At 31.0% G+C, this 24,197-nt stretch overlaps 1 protein-coding gene across 6 annotated transcripts in view; it reads right to left on the bottom strand.

The window, feature by feature from the left end:
- Window positions 1–7,780: 7,780 nt before the first annotated feature.
- The window catches only part of LOC106688167 (cylicin-1), a 22,871-nt gene continuing 6,454 nt past the window's right edge, over window positions 7,781–24,197 (bottom strand). For 2 of the 6 annotated variants that reach the window (XM_014432505.2, XM_024361811.2), the window contains 7 exons: window positions 21,192–22,534; window positions 20,973–21,116; window positions 17,185–17,254; window positions 15,014–15,147; window positions 13,345–13,466; window positions 11,290–11,403; window positions 7,781–8,063 (listed from right to left, as the gene is read on the bottom strand). In XM_014432505.2, coding sequence (XP_014287991.1) covers window positions 7,900–8,063; window positions 11,290–11,403; window positions 13,345–13,466; window positions 15,014–15,147; window positions 17,185–17,254; window positions 20,973–21,116; window positions 21,192–22,534 — 2,091 coding nt within the window. In that variant the 3' untranslated portion in view covers window positions 7,781–7,899. Of the gene's footprint in view, window positions 8,064–11,289; window positions 11,404–13,344; window positions 13,467–15,013; window positions 15,148–17,184; window positions 17,255–20,972; window positions 21,117–21,191; window positions 22,535–23,050; window positions 23,189–24,197 lie in introns of those variants that run through there. The other 4 variants (XM_014432503.3, XM_014432504.3, XM_014432502.3 and 1 more) reach the window with 4 other exon arrangements.

Consider the following 24,197-nt stretch of genomic DNA (forward strand, 5'->3'; position numbering starts at 1 on the left):
TAGATATTACAATCTGCCACACAGTTGTGGGCCATTAGTAATAGTGATGAATGATCTCATACATACTAAAATAAAATAAAATAAATAAATGAATAAAAAAAACACTTAAAATATATACTAACAGAAGAATAAACAAAATGAACAAAATCAAACTATCTGTATGAAAAATAAATAAATAAAATAACATGATAATAAAATAATATAGTCTTTAGTCACATTTACATTCTAATACACAATATTTACACAATGGACCTGAGGATCCCTGAGCCCACTCTATCCTCCACGTGTGAGGGGTAGAGCAGATCTCAAAAGATCTCTAGCGCATCCCACTCGCCGCATCACTGGCAGTGAAATATCTTTATTGAAATTTACAACTGTATATTACATAATACATTTAGTAAATATGATCTTAGTTAAAATGGAGGTTACGGGCGTGTAGAGCAACTACTCATTGATAGCACTCTAATGACGTTTTACATTAGCTGGTCTCGTGGCCATCTTCTTAAAAAAAAAAAATCTAAAATTATAGAAAACTTTTTTGTCTCGGCTCCTAGGACACATTGGCAGGAACCCTCAGAAATGAGTTTAATATTTTTTGATCTAGTAAAACTAAAAATAGTTTTATTGAAATCTGTGATTCACGTGCATAGCTTCCCTTAAGTTAGATGTGGAAATAAATCGCCAATACCGGCAGGTACCTAATGTCGATTCTATAGAATATGAGTGGGAATATATGAAGGATCGACTCAGAAAACGCAATGTTTTGGTAATTTACTAAAGTTGTATGAATGGGACAGAATCCTTTATCATTGAAGCAAAAACTACTTGATTCAATGCCAGAGCGTCTTTAGTGTCTATCAAGATCCAAATATGACCCCGCTAAATATTAATGAAAGTTTTACCATCAATTTGCATCGTACACATTATTATTGTATTGTAAATTTAATACAATAATAATGTGTACGAATACTTTTGACTCATGTTGTAGATGATTATTTTCAATAATTTATTTATACTCCAAAATGAAATAGTTTATAGCATCAAGAACAAGTTTTTTATTAAAGGATTGATGTTTATATTAAATAGTATTATTTGTCTAAATTACTATCTACGAATAATTACCCTATTTATGATTTTATTTTATTTAAAATAGGTAAGAATAGTTTTGATGACTGAACTTGAACAGGCTCCACTCCAGAAAGGTGTAATAACAGCTGCTGTTCTGTCACCAAAGCTTTACATCAATTTAATTTTCACATTCACTTACCTATACATGGAATATATAGTAAGGAAAAGTATTGCGAAAGTAAACAATTTTAAATTAGAATTTTCACCTTTTGAGGTACCCTGAGTCGGGATAACCGAGCCGAGTGTGATAGACCTAGCTCAAAAACGAAAAGTCATACGAATCTGAAATTACATATTTAAGGCAGGATACTCGGGATGTGAGAATAAATTTTTCGATGAAATGGAATGACCATCAGTACCAGTTCATAGAACAAATGATTCACATTTAATTAGTATTTGCTTAAAAAAAAATTTTTTTTATCACTTCTAGGGGAGTGTTTATATTTAAACCTAAACAAAATTTATAATCGTTATCCTCTCTTATAGTTCCGTCAAAACGTTTACTAATTTGGAAAAAAAAATTATCATAATTCTGATAAGGAGTTATGCCAATATTAGTAATAATGCATGATTCGAAGGGTGAATCAACCACTGATGGATGATAAGCAAACAATTGCTCCACTTTAAGATTAAAACAAACACGAGTTAGAATTTATTTACAACTCAATAAAACTAAATCTGTCGTAAATCATTCGTTAAATAATTCATTTCTCTAGTACATTATTTAATTAAGAAGAAGCTTAATCATGCACGTGGGATCACTGTTAAAAAAAAAAATATTATTTTTTTCAAAGTAAGGTATTCAGATTCGTTTTTAGCGTCCTTGAAAACTCATAAATATGAATTTTCATAAAAAAATATTTTTCCTGGCCGGTTAGAACAAATTAGATTTGGCAGAACCTTATGATATGGGTACACCATTGGAAATCCAAAAATTTCTAATTTTTGTTATATTAAAATTCCTATTTAAGGATTTTTAGACACGCTGAAACAAATGTTTTTGATTTTTCCGATACACAATTTTTTTTGTCTACTTTACTAGAAACTACTATTGATTTTGATATTCTAAACACTTAAACTCATTTAATGCAATAGACTTTCTTTTGTTTTTATTTCACTAAAAAAAACAAAAACAAATCTATAGGTAGATAATAACCATTAAATCCCATGCAGGGCAGTACCAGCAAAGCGGACCCTCCCCGCTCACCATATTACTAGCGCACAATGCCGCCTGCGACACTCCACATACAGTGGACATGACATTAAATACACCCCTTAAAATACCTTTGAGTAAAAGAAGGAAGCATTTCTCACATTCACATTTTATTGTACTTAATTATTACTTTTATTTTCACAGGAGGGTACGAAAAAAAAAATGCAGGACAGTGGCGGCATATAATATAGAAAATATCTACAATTATTTAAAAAAATAATTTTTGGCTCCTAGACCGCATTGGCTAGAACTCTCGGACATGTGTCTAATATTTTTCAACCTAGTTTGCTAAAAAAAGTTACTGGAAGATAGCAGATCGACCGTGAATAATAATAAATGGGAGATGTTCCAGGTGGGGTCAAATAAAAACTCAAATAGTGATTAAACTATTTATATTGAGCCAAGGTTTCGCCCCACGTTGCAGGGCTTCATCAGGCCTAAAAAAGATACAAACACTTAAATGATGTAAACATAAATGAAAAATTAAATTAGAATAATAATTAATAATATTGTGAAAAGATAGTCCGGGTGACGGTCAATAAAGCTACCAAAATAGTAAAAGAAAACTATTTCTTCCTAACCAACGTTCAGTTGTACTTGGTGTTACAATCTGACAGCCCTACAAACATTGGTTAACAAATAGTTTTTTATTTACTATTTTGGTACTTTTATTGGACGCCACCCAGACTATCTTCCTAAAATTTACTTCATACGGTTAAATATCTTCTTCCAATATAAATAGTAATAATTTATTATTCACAATATAAATAGTTTAATCACTATTGAGATTTTATTTGACTGCACCCGGACCATCTTCCAATTATTGTTACACAGGATCGATTAGCGATCTTCTAGAAACTTTTTTTAGCAATACAAGTTTTTAAAATATTATATTATAATAATTGTAGATTTTTTCTATATTATATGCCACCACTGCACTGCATGAAATTTAATGTTTATACACCAATCGATTTTTTTTAAAAAGTAAAATAAGAAGAAAACAATGTCTATTGTTTTAAATGAGTTTAAAATATCAAAATCAAAAGTAGCTTCTAGCAAAGGAGACAAAAAAAATTGTTTCGGAAAAATCACAAACGTTTGTTTCAACGTGTCTCAAAACCCTCAAATACGAATTTTCATATAAATCAAAAAGTATGAATTTTTGGATTTTCAATGGTGTACCCATATCATAAGGTCCTGCCAAATATAATTTGTTCGAACTGGCCAGGTAATTTTTTTTTTTTGTGGAAATTCGTAGTTAAAGGTTTATTAGGACGCTAAAAACGAATCTGAATAGTTTATTCTGAAAAAGAAAAAAAATGGCCAACCAAATAGGAAGCGATTTTTGGTTTTTGCGATATAGTATACATTTTAACTCATTTAATACAATTGGCAATATTTATTTATTCTACATCCCAAAACAAATCGATTAGTATATTATTATTGCCGAAATGGTATTTAAGTAATTTAAAAGGACTGACCGAGGAAAGTGGGAAAAATATATTATTTTTATTGAGAAATAGAGTTGATATTCATTATATGGACTTAAAAAATCCTTTAATACAAATTTTGATGGTAAAAATAATAAAAAAATAACAATTTTTTTGCTCGAATTTTTCGCTTTTTAAATTTTAGATTTTTAGAAAAACAAAATTTACATTTTTTTTTCTTAAATCACATCAATTGCAACATCTTCAACACAACTCCACTAATATATACATACATAGAGGGGTATGGATATTAATTTTATGAATCTGGGAGAGAGGGATGGGTATTAATTGTATAAATCAGTCCTTCATAAACAAATTAGAATCAGAGATACAAATTAAAACATTTAAGAACATTTTCAACTATTTTTTCTCCCATAAAATCTAAAAGATATTCATACAGACTGAAAGAGCAGTTCAGCTTTCCAACAGTTGTAGTTCATTGGATGTGGATAACATTTTGATATGTTACGAATTTATTTTCGGAACGTCTGACATCAGGAGAAAAAAAATAGCCTCCAAAAATTTCTAATTTTTGATTTATATTAAAATTATTATTTACGGGGTTGAAGAGTAAAAACGAATCTCACTTGGATTTTTGGATCCAAAAAATCGGATACAAATTTTTTTTTTGTTTACTATACTGGACACGACTTTTGGTTTTTGTAATAATTTATACGCTTTAACTCATTTAATACAATAAATAATCTTTTGTTCTTATTTTACATGAAAAACAAAACAAATCGATTTAGATATAATAACTATTAAATACATGCAGGGCAGAGGTGGCATATTATGTCGAAAATGTCTACAATTATCTAAAAATAATTTTTTCTCAGCTTCTAGAGCATATTGGTGTAAACCCTCAAACATTTTTCAACCTAGTATAACATTTTTTTCTCACAGAAATCAGTGATCCCAGGTGGGATAGCCTTTCCTTGTCAGTAATCATTTTTTTTTTTTTTTTTTTTAAAGAAAACAAAATAATTTACACATTTTCTCTAAATGGCACATAGATGCCTGGAGTTCACCAGAGTATGCAGTTCACACAAATACTGTACTATTCGTTTTTAAGGTGGCAATGTACATAAAATATTGCTAGAACATGGATAACTTAAATGAAGGGGATAGACTGAATAATATGAAACTATTATATTTGACTATTAGTTATATGGTACATGATTTGAATAGGGTGGAAAGGCCAAAACAATGGTTAACTATTGTTAATATGATAAGCTAGTTTGGATTCAGGGTATTCTATTGTTTTTTAATAAATGTATAAAACTGGGGTGTACTAACTGGTTATGAATAGACCTGCTGAATTTCTGACCTCTTTTTCGTCTTGTGTGGGCTGGCAGTAATTGTGGTGTCTACCCCTGTTAATTAGCATAATTAACAGGAGAGAAAATTGGATATGGGAAATATCAAAATTACAGTACAATTGAAGTCACAGAGATATAAAACAAAAACTACTATATCTGAAATTGTTTTTACAGGTTGTAAAAAATGTTTAGAGGTATAAAATTAAGACAATTTGGATGATATTACAATTTATAAATAACTTTTCCTCACTCCCTGCATTGTCAGAATTTATGTTTTCACAAATTTCAAAAATACGTGAGACTTAAACTAATCTTTTTTGTCTAGTGTCAAAATATGATGGGCTATAACATAGTCTTCTTTACATAAATATGACCCAACAACTAAAATCAAAGGCTCTCAATGCCTGCTTCAACAGGACCTAATGCAATATGCTTCAAGTCGCTCAGTTTGTCATTGTTCCTCTGATAAGTGATATACTTGGTTTTATCATTAGAGTATTTTTAGTCACTCCTTACTCTTCATGTAGTATTGTTTCACTGATAAATTTATGAATTTCTCTAGAACTTTGAATAGTTGTATAGCTCCTAGAACTTAACAGAAAGATAAGTTGAATATGTAAATAAACTGTATGGTTCTTCTACACCCTAGACCATATCCCCAGGGTATTTTCAAAAATCCTTCTAACCTTTTGAGTGAGATAGTTCACTAATAGGTGATATTTAAATAAAATGTTAATCAATTTTGTAGTTGCTGTTTTTTTCAAAATATCCATCCATCTCTCGATCAACATAAAAAACAATACAAAAAATATACTATCTATCTACTAACATTTTTCTATTAAAACACACTAAGAAAAGACACAAAATATACTATGTATCTACTAACATTTTTGTATTAAAACACTTGTATTTTAAGTATTAACTAACTAACTAAATATTATAAAGACCTCCAACAAACAAGATGAGAAGGACTCGAAGTGAAAGACTTGTCACAAAATTCTTACTCAAAATATGTGTCTTACTTATGCTATCTTCCCTGATGATGGGACTAGTAGACAGCTAGCAGAACTTCAAAAGGATAAAACGTACTTGGATAATTGTTGTTATATGTTTTGTTTTTAAAATGTATTTTTTTTTTTAACCAGGGAGAAGTGCAGCCTTGAGCATTTTGCTTATATCAGGAAATAAACGTCTATATTTTTTTAGTATTTCATTTTTTACGTCTATACTTTTTCTTATCTTCTGTTAACCCTTTGATGATGTTATTGCCGTTTGTTTATGTTACTCTCTCTTTTACCTCCTCACCTATACTCAATTCAGTTTTGCTCTGGCCCCCTCGTAACGGTAAGACTGAGCATCTCACACTCCTAACATGACATCTTTATTTATTTTTTTTTTGTCTTCATTTGAGCATTTTGCTCACCTGGACAGATCCTGCGTGTCTTCTTTTAAACCATGAACCGAGACAAGAAGATCTTGATCTTTTACGAAATCTGGATTCTTCAGCCCCTGATAGAAGAGCTACAATTTACAATTTCAATTTCGAATTGCATTGAAAGTAATCATAAAGATTTTTATCATCACATCCAATTGTATAAAAAAAGTAATACAAATCACCTACATGTAATAAATGTTCACCTGGCACCTCTTCGGGGACAAAAAGTAGAACATTCCTGCTGGGTTAATTAAGAAGTTTCAGGAATAAAATATAATTTTTTTAAAAATAATGCTTGGTTTTTATTGTTAGCAATATACTGAAATTTGGTGAGAATCTTGTTTTTCTCATTTCCTATATACTAATTCTCCTACTTATTCCTATATACTATATATCCCCTTCCCCAACCATATCATCTTCACTAGATTGTGAATTTCACTCTCTATTTTTCTATTTATTTACTTTTAATTAATAATTATGAGTACCCGCTTTAGAGTGATAATTAATAATAGGAACAAAATATGAGTAGCCTAAAAACAAAAAATTTAGGTTATTATTGATTGATAATTACTTAATCATTAATAAGTATTACAATCTGCCGCAAACTAGGGCAATGGGTAATAGTGCTAATTGAACAAATTTATACCAACAATTAAAAAAGAGAAAAAATAAAAGTAAATAAATAATCTCTGTAAAATAAAAATAAAAGTAAATAAATAAAATCTCTAAAGTTGTTATTAACCTAAATAAAAAGCGAATTCAGAATCAAATGAGCCAAACAGCTATTTATCAAAATGGTTTCACTAAAACAACTGAGGGAATTTAAAAATATTAATTGAAGTTTCACTATGGCTTTAAATAGAATCACTAACACTCAATGGGAGGTGTAGTGAGGTTTTTTGGGGTCACGTGGTCCAAATAATGGAATGAGATTGGCTCCGATAGACCTGGCCATCTTGGACAACTAAGTATTTATGTAGTTGACCATTTTTTTTTTGTAGTGAAAATTTACATATTTGAACACATTTCTAGCCTTTCTTTAAAAACAAAAGAGCTGAATAGAGGATGAAACTATCTGCTGGAAACAATGTCCAACTCATTTTTGTGAAAAAATAGAACTGGTTGCGTTTTTAACTGAGCTACTCGTAGATAATTTAAAAATATCAAAATTGGAAAATAACGAAACAATACATAATGGAATAAAAATATGTTATAATACAAAATGTAGTACATCATTACAGATATGTCCTTTGATTCTAGTTCTAAATATGAAGAAAAAAACATTTGTCTAGCTTTATAAATAAAATTTATATTTTACTGCGTTTTGGGTAATAATTTTGGTTGCTGTTTTATAGCAGTTATATCCAAAATTTTCCCAGAATGATCACTTGCCTTTGTTTTCTTTTTAAAATCTTTTTTTTCATCTTTCCTTTTGTCTTTCTTCTTTTTTGACTTTTCAATTTTTACTTCAGGAGAACCTTAAACAAAAAAATTATCATAACTTAAGACAGGATGGAATTCGTAAACAATTTAAAATACTAATTATATTATTTCAAGGGGAAAAAAATCAACCCTTCTTACTTCTTGAAACCTTTGTTATAATGTAATTTTTTGAGCTTACCAGCCCATCTTTAAGCTTTCATCTTTTCTACATCATGTATTTTCCCTATCCATAACTTTATTTGTTATTTCATTTAACTGAAATTTCCTTTATGAATTCCAAATCAATTTCCTTCAATTCCACATTGAATGTATCTTTTTTTTTATAGAAAGGTTGAGACGGGACTAATGAAGATGGGCTGGTAAGCTCAAAACCTTTCATCATAATAAACATTTAAGAAATAAGGATAGTTGAATTTTTTCCTTGAAATAATATAATCAGATTAAACATTATAAATCTTAAAAATACTTTATAGAAATTTCATTTTTGAACAAATAAATTTAAAAATCAATACATTTTTTTATTATATGGGATTAAAATTTAGAAAAATATATTTATAACAGGGGAGGGAGCATTTTTTGCTAGATTTTTTAAAAGGAAATCCATTTTTTATAACATATATTATTCCCCTTAACTTAAATTACTCTCTCGAGCTCTCAAGCAATGAGATTCACAACATATTTTCCTACTAATTCTCCAATATCTAGTAGTGTTAGTTCTAAAAAAGCTTCAACATTTTTTTTCTTTAGAACATATATTCAATAGTCTTAATTTTTTTCTAATTGTTGATGAACTAGTCCAATGCAGAAATTTCCAACCAAAAAGATAGCTTATGTTATTAGTAAGCTTAATGTTTTGTTTTTCTTTTTTAATTACGCCAAAACATGAAGTACTTGCTAGTGGAGCCCAATATAGTTTAGATTTTTTTACACAGATATTTTCATAATGAGTGAAATTATTCCGGATGTTCGGTACAAATAGACAAGTGTATACATGTGCTACCACAATTTCTTTGAGTTGACAAAGTTTGCAGAGTATGCTCTCAAAGGAAGAAAATTGAATGCAGACTGGGTGGGCATTCTGAAACCAGCAACATTTTGTATTCTAGCTTGGTTTCTCGATATTGAGTCAATCAACAAGGATGCCCAGGTTTACCTACCAAACCTCTCTCTCTCTCTTGTGCCCCTGATGAACTATGAGTTTTTTATTTGAATCAATCGTTTGTTTGGAAGAGCTAAAGGGTAGGAAAAGATAGTATTTTCAATGAAACTAACCCGACCGCATAATAAATCATGAGGTCGGGTTGACAGAAGTAAGAGCTGGAACACTATATTGAGTACATTGTTATTCATTTTCCTCTACCCAATGATGAATTTTGCTCAGAATTCTGTTCAGGCAGTCTTTAAGTACTGGGATATTACTACTGGTGGCCCCTAATACTAGGTCGACTGCATAAACAGAGTATTTACACATTTTATTTTGTTGATGGTATGCATATAATCAACCATGATATTGAAAAGGGTTGGGTTTCAGACAAATTCCTGAAGTGAATCCTGTCGCATCTAGGGGGACATACCAAACTAAGTGACAGGCTAATTAACATATATGAATCTTTAGCAGCAGTGTGAATACATAGCTTTGAATATATTTTCTACAATATGTTTCTCTCAATTGTTTAACCTATTAACCGGGTATAATGGAATATATTGTTACACACAAACTAGTATTGCAATAGCCATGACATTTTTCGTAAAGGAAATCTGCCATAATATTTTGAACACAATGAGTTATATGCAGTTCTTATCTATCAAATCCTAGCATGTTTATATGCAAGCATAGAATCACCTCTAATTTGGTAAGAGAGTGTAAACATACCTTAGAATCATTAGCGTGCTTAAAGAAGCTTCAGCTTGTGTGGGTCCCAGGACACAAGGGAATCATGGGTAATGAAGAAGCTGATCAACTTGCTAGAAACGGGCTGAATACCCTTCTATAGGACCAGAACCATTCCTAGGCATGTCTATAAGGCATCAGAGAAAAGTAGTTTTTGACTGGACATGGAAGAAAGCAAGTAAGGAGTGGAGGGACTGTATAGGGCTGAGACAGGTCAAGATTTTAATAACTAAACTCTCTACTTCTAAAACTAAGAGGCTGCTAGGCCTAAACAGAAACGAACTCCGATTATTAAAGGAGTTCTTACAGGTCCTGCAGACTTAAAAAACGTGTTAAGATATGTGGAGTAGTCCATGATGAAACCTGCTGCTTATGCGGACAGGCACCAGGGACTGCCTTACATTACATAGCAGATTGTGGCCGGTATGCGTCACTAAGATACAGACTTTTAGGCTCTGATAGAATTACAGGAAATGAGGCTTCCTCTATAGATTGGGAGTCCCTTTTGAACTTTATTAGAAAGTCGAATAGGTTCGATATAGAGGAATAAGATATATAAAAGAGCCATTCCATTGGTTTGTCTAGGGGATGGCAAAAAGGACAAATAGGCCCACTTGCCGGACTTGTTCCCTCCACCATTACCAGTACCAGTATGCAAGCATATTGTTAATGTTTTCAAAATATGTCACATTATTCTCAGATTAACAGGTTAATGGAGTCCTCTCCAAGTCTGATCAAATGCAGTCAAAAAATCATTCATCACAGCAAAGATAATTTGGTGAAGTTGGTGATCGTCCTAAATACACTGAATTTACTGTGAGATTTGTTCCATGGCGCCCCAACCCACATGGCCGTCACGTCCCTGACAAATGTGCTAAGTCAATCCTTAGATGTAGGTAATTTACTCGTTCCTTTCCATGGCTTTGAGGGATGTGATATTTCATTAATGAGGCTTATAAATGTACTCATGAGCTATGCTTCCATCTTTACAAAAGTTTAGGTTTGAGAGAAAGATTGAGACAAATCAGTGCTTGGCTTCAAGAATTTTCAATTTATTTGGAGCTGTTTTATGCTTAAGAAAAGCTGGCCATACATTCTCTCAACTTCCTTGCCTCATGTCTCTAAAGGGAAATAAAATGAAAAGAAAAACTACAATCAACTGTCAAAAAATATGGTGCAAAGTGGCTCTTACTGAAAGCAAAACCATTTTAGCTTATTGTAGCATATTAATAATTATAACTGTTCAGAAAAAGAGGGAGAAGCACACTTAAAATATTATGAGGTAAGAGAAAAGAGCAATAACACTTCTTTTTATCTCTCTCAATAATCTGTAAAACAAAATAAATGTAATTTCAGACCAAAGTAATTACCTGAAACCATCGGCAGATGATACTTTTCTAAATAACGTAATGTAGCAACTGACAAGTTGGTGTTGTTAGTCAGGCCACCTGTGCACTTATCTACACTTTTTGGTGAGGCTGAAACTGTCGAAATACACAAGAGAGTGGTAAAAATCTCATGTTATATAATTTTTCATGAGTTTTTGTCATAAACATCACCTATGCATAATTGAATGTTTCTACTAGAGCCTGAATTTGAATGCAATTGCATATATTTTTTGCATGAATTTTTATTTAAAAACCTGATCAAATATCAATAAGAATTACATGAACTCATACATATGCATATGACCTATGCATTAGTCAAATTTCATTTTTCATATTTAATGATAAGTGCATGTAATTACGTATTTTGATGATTTAAAAAAAAAATGAATAGAAATTAAAATATAACATTAGAGATGAACTTGAAGATTACAATTATAGGTTCATTTTAAATGAAAAAAAAACAAAAAAATCAATGAAATAACACTGCCTTCGGTAACTGAATTTTTAAAATATGAATTCTAATTAGCTGATTACTTTCTTTATAAGCAGTGATATATATTATTATTCAAAACTCAAAAATTAAGTACCTTGGTTTTTTTCAAAGTTGAGTTCAAAAACTTGAGTTCTAACTCGCAGGCATTAGGACAGTTAGTTGCACAAGTCTGATAACTGTTGTCATGTCGACATGTTTAGTTATTAAATAATTACTTTTTTAATTTTACTTAACCTATATTTGAATCTTTCTGTTGAAAGGATGATTCCATAAAATCATTCTTAATATTTTCAATACTGATTTAATAACAATTTAGCATTGAATAAATGGTTAAAAGCACAATGTCAACTTTACTTGAATAAAAAACAAAAAAAACAGAAGTTTAAATTATGGAAAGAGAAATATTAATAGAAGTATATTTCTGAGAACTGTTGAAATTGGAGTTGATAAATCTGTCAACTGAAAGGCTCATTTGGAAAATTAGTACGGGGCAGTGTTGCCGCAACCAATAATATGAAAATATCTGAAATGAGAGAGGTTTAACTCCCCATCAAAGAAGAGTGGTAATTGAAAATTGTGCGATGTGCGCATTGAAGCAGATTTGTATATACTAACCATATTTTCACAGAACAAAAGATGAGACTTCAGTAGCAAGAATCATTAAAAGTAAATTTTTGAAAGCTGTTGAAATTGGAGTTAATCATTCTGTTAACTGAAAGGCTCTTATGTTACATTAACATTTCTTCAATTATCAGGGAGCTAGAAATACTTAGGTTTAATTATCACAAGTCTCCCTCAGATTTTTTTTCATGAAGATATCAAGCAAACAAATATATCTCTGATTAGAGAAGAATGGGAAGCTGTAGAAAATCGACAAGTAATTATGACCCTGCCTCCAAGGCACCAATACAAATAAAGCACAAAAGTAAATAAAATTTCATTAGCCAGTTTCCATTCTTCGCGCAATTCAGAAAAATAAGGTTCAAGTTGAAAGGTATAGTTAAAAAATTATTTATCTATAAAAACATCTAATATAGTTCATGAATACTAGGCCTTAGTGATAGATTTGTTTTTATTAAGGGAATTTAATGCCAAATCAAAATAACTATTACATGACTGTCATTTTAGTTACAATAATTAACTGCTTGATAAAGTTAGATGATAGCATTTGTAACAACAAAATATGGAGACAGAGGTTTGATTTTTGAAATTTTTACATTTGGCAAGAATTACATCTACATAGTCCTCTCAGTCTTGTTTCAATTCAATATAATAACTAGATTATGCTCCTAACCTAAATTAATGTATCCCACTTTAAAATATAAAACTCAAGATGAGGTAACAAAACTTAAGATAGAACACAGTCTTTCATAGTATGAATTGAGCCAATTTTCAAAATTTTAGAACATTTAAACAATTGGAATTTTTCATTCTTCTATAACATATTAATTGTAGAAAAAAAGAAGGGTCAAAATGCCTTCAAGTAAGCTTAAGTGGCAAAGTAAGAATAAATAAAAATAAAATACTGAGAAAATTTTCCATACCCATGGCCTTATCCTCTTGTAAATATTTCATGGCCAAGGCATTCATTTTCATACTTGTGTCAGATTCACCGAGAAATAACTTCTGCTGTTGAGGAACATAAGCTGCTTCATTAAATGTTACCCTGCAGAAAAATAAAATGATATTTATAATAAAGTACCAAGTTATAAGATTATACTTTATCAACTAAATTTGTGACTATTAAACTCATTATATTGTCTATTATTAATAACATATTAAATAGCTTTCCTAAAAATATTTCAAAGCAGGGAGAGTACAATGGTAAAATTGATAACTAATGTGGCTTTTTAACTTTCTAGGATCCTACATTATCATTATACGGATATCTCATTTCGCTTCAGTTTTTTTTGTTTTTTTTAAATGATCCCCTTTCTAGTCATTTCTGACATACAGGATACCACCTAATTCTAACCATAGTGGGAGATCAAGTTTTTATTTTGTGACCAGAGAAATAAAAGGTCCCCTAGGCTAGACTTGAACTGTTGTGTCAGTTGAAATTGGCACTCCAACTGTTGGCTACAAACAGCCCGACCTGTTGGGTGGACTTACGTTTCTTTGGCGGTCCTGAGGAATTATCATCGATCTGATTGATCAAAATATTTCCACTTGAAACTGTTGAATCTGCCAAACCAGACTCAATCACTGCTACGCTCAATAGCAGATTTATCAATCCAATGTTTTATATATGGGTTTGTGAGAAATAGCAACAATATAACGTATGAACCTGTACAACCCTGGGATGAGATATTCAGTCCTTTTTAAAGAAGTACTGTTCCTTGAAGATAGGTTGTGCAAAGAGGTGATATGTTATAATCACACTGAAATGCCAGGCTATTTCCCTAATTAAGGGTACCCACTTCTAAAGTAAAATCTAGTTGATAAACGGTAAACTTCCAAATTTATTAGAGAAATCAAGGAGCCAGATCTTACCCTCCCCTCCCCACCAGTCTTACCCATTAACAGTTGAGAACTAATAAAAGAGTAAGTGGGACCTCAATGCCTTGCCCAGACAGAATTTTACATATTGCACCAAGAGACATAAATTACTTCCATGAGTGCTTTACTTCCTGGGTGAGACAAGTGGCACCTGGAATTCATTTTACTCTTTCAACAACTTTGGATGACCACAGGTCTTCAAAACAGAAATCACTATTTCCAAGACTTTGCCTCTTTAATTGAATTAGTAACTCTGTTTAATTTATATTTTATGGACATTCTAAATTTAATTTTTTTTCATAGTATCATACTATTTTCTTTTTAATTATATAAAATTAATTTTCATTTCCTATTTGAGCTCTCAAATATTCATTTAATTTTTTATTGATTATACTAAATAAACAAGACATTATTTTTTTGTTGAAGTTTAAAGGCAGCCATCTTTAATGTTTCTTTCCCTGGTTTAATACGCTTTACTGTATTTACTAATTAAACTGTTAATTAAAATCATAACTTTCCAGCAATCTAATTACAGTCCCCTGAATAAATTTAATTAACACAATTACTTTCTTCATTTGGTTAGGCAGACTTTTTAATAATCAATAAAACACTCATTTCCCAAACTAGAGTGCTAGCACCATTTTGATTTACTTTGTCATGAAGAAGATGGTGACTGGCATTATTATAGAGAACAAATAAAATAATTAACTTTACCGTTTAGAAGCAGGGCTCTCTTCGATGCTAACTCCTAATCTTCTAAGCTGTTCTAATGTCTTATTGCGTATTTCATTTTCTGAATCTTCTTCAGTTTCTGATTCTGATTCATTCAGCATATGGTTGACTTTACCCTAAAAATTCACTTGCATGTCATGAATAAAATATCATTTTTTTTTTAAAAAGAAAAAATCATTTCATAAAATAAATTATATTAGAAAATATTTAAGTAATGTAGAAGATAATGAAAAAAATCTCGCTCCCCACCTGTCTGTTAGTGTTATATCCTTCAGCTCAACAACTTAATTTCAATCAATGTAGGTAGAAATGCTGCCTTACAGTAAAAACAATTTTTACTGAGTTTTTTTTTTAACTAATCATCTCCAAGAATTAATAATTTACATCAGGATAAACAATATTAATAAAATTGCTAATGGTACTGTAGGGGTAACTGCTCAAACAAATGGGTCGAGTGGTCCTTTTTGCAAACCACTGACAGCTAAATAGAGGTTGCCACCTCTTACCAGAGTGGGAGTGTCAAGATTCATTTCTCAACAATATAAAGGAATAAATAATTACTATCTTAGGTCGGAACTGAGGTCACACTATTCTGGTGTTCAAGCACCATGGCCTAAATTAATAATAAGTGAAGTAAGAATGAGAATTTAAAATAAATTATTAGTCACATAAATAACCATTGAAATAAAGAAATCTGATATCGGTGTATTGCACAACTTTCACATGCATCCTTTTTTGAGTTAAAATCAAGTTCTGCTTAAATAGGGCCTTTTGAAAGTTACATTACAATAATACTTCCCAATACTATAAATTTCATATACAGGAAATTTTTTTTTTTTGTATTCTTTCTTCCTTCCTACCATGTCCTTTGGCAATATAAGGTTTTTTTAATGTAAATATTTTCTATTAGAAGTCCATCTTTGTCTTTATTTCTATATAGCAATTATTGGATTCCATAAATCATTACTAAAGATAAGTTCTTCGTGTTGTTTATATGTTGTTGTGGATAGTACGCTACTATTTTCTTTCACTCTTGCACAAAGGCTTCGTAATACTGGCAGTTCTTTTCAGTAATAACTAATTATTAGTAAATCCTCAATCCTACCACAGTGCGGAAAGTTTTCCAGAATGCTAAAATTGGTATGAATAGGAGATCCACATCCTTTCCAATGCCATGGAATTGAGCACTATAGCCTCCTTCCCTATGAGGAAATAAGATCCAAAAGTTAGATAGGAACCATTTGGTAACAAGCCGAGACTGGACTAAGGGGAAATTCTTTCTTAAAATAGCACCTTCGGTGACCCCTTTCCCTTTGGTAGTTTCATTTATGAATATTTTCTCTCAATACTGGCTTCCATCTATTCAGTTGTTTTTCAATTCCCACTCAAGATTCTCTCCTATTGGCATGTTTGATCAAATTTCCTATAAAGAAACAGACCTAACTTTCCTGCTAAGACCTGCATTGCTTCCTGAGGCACTGTTCTGAATGGTTTGGTGACTCACAACAGAGCTGTCCTATTCTGTAGGACTGAGTGGTTTAGGTTCCATCATATTCATTTTAAGAAGGGGATGAGAACCTGAAGTGGCCCAATACCACACTTTTGAAGATGGCCATAGTCGCTGAGTATCTCAAGCCATACATGCGCCAACAACACAACTGAGTCCATTCAGGATGACAGTAACCCTGCTTTATCTCTACTGCTTCATTGCAAATTACTTCAACTAAACCATTTTATTAAACATGATAAAATAGTTTTCAAAAATGAAAGCTAACAAATACAAACTAATTATGTAGCTATATCCTACATTGAAAATATAGGAAGTTATGTATCTGCCAAAAAAATAGTATTCAGACTGACTTATAATTAAATCATAAAATACATATGCACATAAAATGCATAGTGCGTTATCTGCAAAAAAAAAAAAGAAAGTTATTTACAGAAAAAGAATTTTTCATGATTAAAAAGATTATCAACTTAGGATGGCATAGCAGTACTATTTTTTTTCTTCTCCATTATCTTCTACCAGATCAAAAGGGTCATAATTAAAATAAACAAATGACAGCTATTTATTAAACCATTCAAAACATTTAGAAGTTATTGTATTTTTATTTCATTAAAAACAGTAAAATGAAATCATAATGTTAACATACCACTACTTTATCATAAAATGTCCATCCTACAGGAGCTGGTTTATCTTCAGTACTATCTGAATCATCACTACTGGAAATAAAAGAAATTTAATTATACAGAAAATCTTTTAACAAATTAAAAAAGTAAAAGTAAAAACTATTGTATTAAAGAAAAGGTTAATGTCTTTCCTTAAATGGACAATTGTAATAGATCTTAATTTTCAATGAACAAGTGCCAAAGGTGAAGAGAACCATTGTCCCAGAAATATTTCCAGAATCAAGTAACCAAAATTGATAGGTATCAAGTAGCTACTAAATGGAGTAGAATTGATACAACTATGTGACAATTTAACTTTTATAGTTTCATAGGTCTATGTAAATAGGAAGGATAATAAGTCCAGTAAGTAGTAACATAAATGTACTACTTTTCTTTCAAGGTTTTATATAGTAACCGGATAACTGTTAAAAGTTTTGTTGATTGTTCACACATATAAAAAAAAAATCTGGTGTTTTGTGCGGGTCACATAACTTTCACTTACAATCCTACAGACATCCCCAAGTTTTGTGTCTTCACTCAGACAAGTGTCAATTTGGCTAGAGAAAATTGTTTTAATTTAAATATTAATGCAAATGTTTTTTTACTAATTATAAAATCATTATGTCAAATATGTTAATCTAGACAATAGAAATAAACAGTGCACTGTTTAATTTCTGATCACAATCAAGTTAATGCAATAACATTCAAACAAAAATATTTAAAGTTAATTCAAGTGAAGTTGAAGATGATTATGAAAAATCATCACAAAGTTATTTCAAGAATCAGTGAACTTAAACTAAATACCAACAACCAAATATTACAATTTTCTATTTTAGAATTTAATGTTTAATTGATGTTTATGTTTTATCATGAGGTGGATATAGTTGACCGTAGATTACTGATAGGAGAAGATGGTCGGAGGGGGAGGGGGTGCGGTAAGCAAAGAAACAACATAAATAAATATTTTTTGTTTATTTATGTTGTTTTTTTTTTAACGCACCCCCCGACCATCTTCTCCAATCAATTTTATGTTTTATCATTTAAATGTTGAATTGTTTTTGATGATGATGTTTAGACAAATGATTTTTTTCTTCAATATTTCAAATATTCCTCGAATGAATAAAGATGAACTATGAACTTGCAATTGTATTTTTCATTTTATGTATTATTTTAGAAATAATAAAAACTTATAGTCAGATGAAGTTTTAATTACAATATTTTCAAATAAACTAAACATAGCTAACAAATAAAACCACAAATTAAAATAAAAAACATAAAAAACTCGGCAATCCTGCCAGAATGATCTTATTTCAAAATATAACCAACAAATTAAAAATAAAAACATAACAATATGTGTGTGTGTTTATTCAAAAGCCACTGATAATGGAAGCAGTAAAAGTCACAAACTTTAAAAATAGTGTAAAGTCCATGATTTAAAATCCTCAAACAATGTCCAAAGAATTGGAGAGAATAGAAAAAAGTGGTCAATTTTCCATTGTACAAAATAAAGATGATAAAGAAATAGACAAATATAAAGAGGATTGCTGCAAAGCAATTGAGAATATGGGGAGATTAAAGGTGGATGTATTTGAGCTCACTGACTCCACATACCAACTTCTCAAGCAAGTGTTGAGTGTCAATTTTCTGAATTGATTTAAGAATTTGAGTTGATGAGAATTTCTATCAAGTGTATCAGGCAATAATGAATGATCAAAATAAAAGAGATCGGAACATGTTACTATTGCATCTAAACTCATTTGTTGAAAAAGCTTCAGATATTCCAAGAGGAAGAATCAATGTAGAAGTTGGAAGAAGATTATTGAAGATGAAAAAGATAAAAGTCTAAATTAAATATTTCAATACAACCCATGAAGGGTCAGGGGTTTGGTACTTTCTAAGGTTACTGGGAGAGGCAGAGTGTGTACCAGAAAGGCTCCTGAACCCACAGAGTTGACTCACAGCTACATTAACAGAATAAATAATTATCTGTCACATAGATTCAAACCCAGATGGTATGTCTAGTAGACAACGATGAATTCATCACCAGTGATGCCAAAAAAGGTGAAGTGTTCGCCAATTTCTTTGAGAAGAAATTCTTCAACACAGAAATACATCCGAATTTAGTCACTGATCAAATTGACAAGTATGTAAATCTCCCCCTCGCAACAGTTGAACTCCCACCTAAATTCACGTCCCCAAAAGAAATCCAGGACCTGATTAAAAAGCTCAAGATAAAGAAAAGTCCTGGCCATGATTTGATCCCAGTCATAGCAATCAAAATGTTACCCAGGAAAGCTGTCGTTTTTATCACGTCAATTTTCAACAGTTGCCTTCATACTGGATACTTTCCGGATACATGGAAGAAAGCCGAACTTATAGTAATTCATAAGTCTGGTAAGAACGCTAAACAAATCAGCACCTATAGACCTATCAGTTTATTACCCATTTTTGGAAAATTACTAGAATCAGTTATAAAAAAAACATCTTAATTCTCTTTTTCAAAGCATCAAAATAATTCCTGATTTTCAATTCGGTTTCAATACAATCATTCCACTTCTCACCAACTGGCAAGACTATCGGAATTTATAATTAGCAGATTCAAAAAAAAGAAACACACCCTGGTAGCGTTCTTAGATTTCCAACAAGCATTCGATAAGGTCTGGCATCGAGGTCTCCTATATAAACTAAAGAAAGCAGGCAGTCCAGAATACCTATACAATATTCTGAGCTCATTCCTCAATGGTAGAACATTTTCAGTCAGAATTAAAAAAAAAATTCAACCCTTAGACAAATTAATGCCGGTACTCCACAAGGTTCAGTCCTTTCTCCCATTTTGTTCAACTTTTACCTTCACGACATCGTCCAGTCCACACACACCTCCATAGCTATGTTTCCTGACGATACAGCTGTGTTCTCTCAACATGATGACACAATAATGAAACAGTAAGATACCTGGGAATTCACCTAGATCGCCGCCTTACCTGGAATCACCATATCAACATCAAACTAACCCAGTTTCCGACAGTTAAAGAAGCAGTGTCCTACAACCTGGGAAACCCAACCTCAACCCGAAGACTGAAGCCCAGACTGCTGCAGGACATTCTTTTATAAATTTTTAATAAATATAAAATTAATTCATAGTCACACTACCTCTATTTACTTATTATTATTATTCATTATTTTTTTCTCTCTCTCTTTTCTTCTCTCTTCCCTTTTTCAAATTAACGTGTTTCTTTTTACTATTAGAAGACAATTGTTTGTTTTATTTAGGTGTACCAATATCATTATTTTTGTTATTAATTTTACTTTCCTCTTTTATTAAGAAGCATTATTCTTATATATTTATTTTATTATTATTATTTTTTTCTTTTAATAAGAACATTTTATATAGTTAGGGGTGTCATTTGTATGACTATACCCCCTCATAATCAACTGTTAAAAAATATATATAATATAAGTTATATCATCATGTAAGGCCCACCAGGCCGATCTGGTATAAAAATAAAAAAAAACCAGATGGTAGTAGAGCGCCTTACTCATTGCGATACCCCACTCCACACACAAGTGTATCATAAGGAAAGAGTTTTTCTTCAAGCTATTTCTAAACAGTCCTTAGCATAACAGAAGTAAAGCTCTTCTGAGGAGATTAAGTATCTGGGTAACTATAAAGATTCAGAATTTTACTAGTTAAAATTAAAAAAAAAAAATATATGAATATTGAAGAAAAAACTTGAATGTATAAAAAAAAAAAATTAAAAGAAAAAATACAAACCTTGTATCAGAATTTGATGAGGATGCATAATCCTGCATGTCAATGTTCACAGAACCAGTTGGGGAAGGAGAATGTTCAATACGTGCTGGTATATCTGTTCCATTTAATAAAATAGAATCCTCAATGTATCTTCCAGATTTATTTCTAAATAAACAAAAAAGTTTACTAAATACTTCATTTAGAAAAAAAAAAAAACTAAACAAAATGAAGTTTACCTACTTTTTACTTCTCATCTTTTTCTGGATATTCCCTTGTGTTATGACTCTCTCTTTCTCTTCACATGAAAATTCAACAGAACTAGAAGTTTCACTTTCTGATGAACTGTTATGAGAAGCTGGTTGAATTTCTTTTGTTTTCTTTATATCTTTGCTCTTTTTTTTCTTCTTCACTGATGTAGTATCTATAAAACTTGTCATAATACCAACCGAAACTTTCTCCATTAAATTTTTATTTTCTTCAATGACATGTAAATTAAACATTCTTTTTTCCATAGTGCTTTTTGATTGTTTTTTCATTAAATGTTCTTGCTCTGATAATTTCTGGTTTCTCTCCTCACTTTTTAAATTATATTCTATTAATTGTTTAAAATCATTTTGTAATTGAATTAATTGTTGATTTTGCAACCACACAATTCTGTATAAGTCATTGATTTGTTTATTCATATTTTTCTCAGTTCTTTTATCTTTTTTGGGGGATTTTGTTTCTAAGCCTTGGCAGCAATGACAATTAATTTTTTTTTGCTTAGAGCTATGATGAGAAGAAACTGAATTTTCATAATTTGCATGGGGAAAATTTAAATGAGGCCCATCAGCTGACATCAAACCACTCATATGACCGGAGAAACTACCTTGACAACAATTCTTTTGACATGGTGATTTCTCAAACCTCGGATTTTCATGATGAAATCCAGGACTAAGAGGATGTGGATTGTATGAGCTTTTTGGAGAAGAATGGAGCTTATAAGAGGCTGGAGAAACATCACAATGTTTATAGGGATTGTTTACAGCTGATCGTCCATGAAAGGGAGAATTTCCATTAGGACTAATCATGTTTTTATTACTATTTAAAAGGAATCCTGGATATCCACCAGGATACATTCCAGGCATAGAGTTTTGAATACAATTAGAATCAAAAACATGCGGATTTTTAGGCACATCTTGCTGAGTATGAAGGTATCTCTTCATTTCAATGTTACCGGGGCTTACATAATTTGGTTCAGAGGTGTTGATAACATTATGAGCTTGGTAAGCTGAGTTATCCTGAACATATATAGCATGTGGATGGTTTGCAGACTGGTAACCTTCTAGTGATCTGCCAGGAACAACAGAATGACAATTTTCTAGAGACTGACCTAATCTGCTAACCATATCTGGAGAAACTCCATTTTCTCCACCCCTATTTAGCATTCTATTTTTGGCTTTCCAAGAATTATATGGCAGCTGTGTTTCATTTGTTTGTTCAGAAAAATCCCTTTTAATTGAAGGGGAACTTTTTTCTTGTGAATGGTAGCCTTTCCTTTCTAATTCTTTCTGATAAAACATAGGAAGCAAGTTTTCATCACCCTAAAAAAAAAACAAAGAAATAATAATATATTGCAAACAATCATAATTAACGCATAAATAAATAAAATAATTAACATGTTGCTTTTTGTTTCCATCCATTAATTTACACTTATTACAGTATTTTATATGTACATGACATAGACAGTATAGAAGGGAAATAGAACGTGAAGTGTGAATCAACATTAGTACTACTCAGTTGTCAGGTAAATTACTGAAAAAAATATGCTTTTAATGAGGAAAATAATAGTTAAAATTGATTTTACTCAATAATCACAAGGTGATGTAAGGGTATAGGGTCAAAAACAAACAACAGTAACAAAATAAAGTGAATAATCACACTGTAAAAATCTTATGGAAACATTAAGATAATTAATATCACTAGGTTAGTTCTCCAAAATATTTGGCAAATAACAAATAAAAAAATTAACAGGGGTTTAAGATGAAAAGATAGATGTGTAATGTCATAATAGTATTTATCAATTTTCCATTCCCATAAAAATAAATAATGAAAGTAACCTCATCTTCAATTATGGGAGGAAGAGAAGCAGTGTTCTCAGCATTGGCCATAAGCTATAGTTAGAATAAAATATTAACTTAAAATGTCAACCACCACACAAACCAACTAAAATTGAAAACAATCATTTCCCTCCTTTCTATTCCCCAACGTTTATTTTAAAATTCCATCGAGGTTCTTGCAGCTAGCTAAGAAATAGATCGCGTTAAACGAATAACTTAAATTAACAATGTTCATCTACGTACATCCCAAAAGTTTTCTGTATTTTACCATTGTTTGCCTATTTAAATGTACAATAAATTCTATTAATAACAATTATTCGCGAAACTAACACCTTCTGAATATTAGAAATGAAAACAAATTTCAATCTATTATATAATTTGGAAGATTGTTGATTGGCCTATGTAATGTATAAAAGGAAAATGGTCTGGGTGCGGTCAAAATAACTCAAATAGAAATAAACTATTTATTGTGAGCCAACGTTTCGTCCCACTTTTCAGGGCTTCATTATGGCTAAAAAAGATACAAACAACTAAAATAATGTAACGAAGTAAGAGAATAGATAATATGAAATAAAAGTAAACCTAGGTATGGCTAAAAAGTATTCAAAACATATGAACATCTATATAAAATGAACAAAGTTTAAAGAAAAAAATAAGATGTAGAGTCAAAAGTATAAATAAACAAGAATTAAAAAAACACACATTTAGTAAAACATAGTGGTGATTAATTTATGGCTTAGTTTCATCAATTAATTAAAGCCTAGTTAATAATTGTGTTGCAATATATTCAAACTTGAGACTGTATTATTATTATAGTACCCCTTACTCTAAAGGGATGGAAAACCCTTCCTCATCTGGACCCATTTAAGTTTCCCTTATGTGCTGGCCCTCATGCCACTAATACCTGCCAGAAACCACGAGAAGAACCGGCAGAATGTGCGCTATGTGGAAAAGACCACCCAGCAAGCTACAGAGGCTGTGAGGTTTATAAAAATATACACAAGCAGAGATCTCATTGGATGACAGCAAAAGGCCTAGATCGATCCAGCACCCTACCACCTGAAATCCGAAATTTGGAAATTTTCCCAAACTTAAAGAAAACATCCACTCAGGACATCGAAACCCAGCATTCTACCGCAAAAACCTT

This window comes from Halyomorpha halys, unplaced genomic scaffold, assembly GCF_000696795.3.
Source record: "Halyomorpha halys isolate HHAL.00 unplaced genomic scaffold, Hhal_1.1 Scaffold1066.1, whole genome shotgun sequence".
In the NCBI taxonomy this organism is placed as follows: Eukaryota; Metazoa; Arthropoda; class Insecta; order Hemiptera; family Pentatomidae; genus Halyomorpha; species Halyomorpha halys.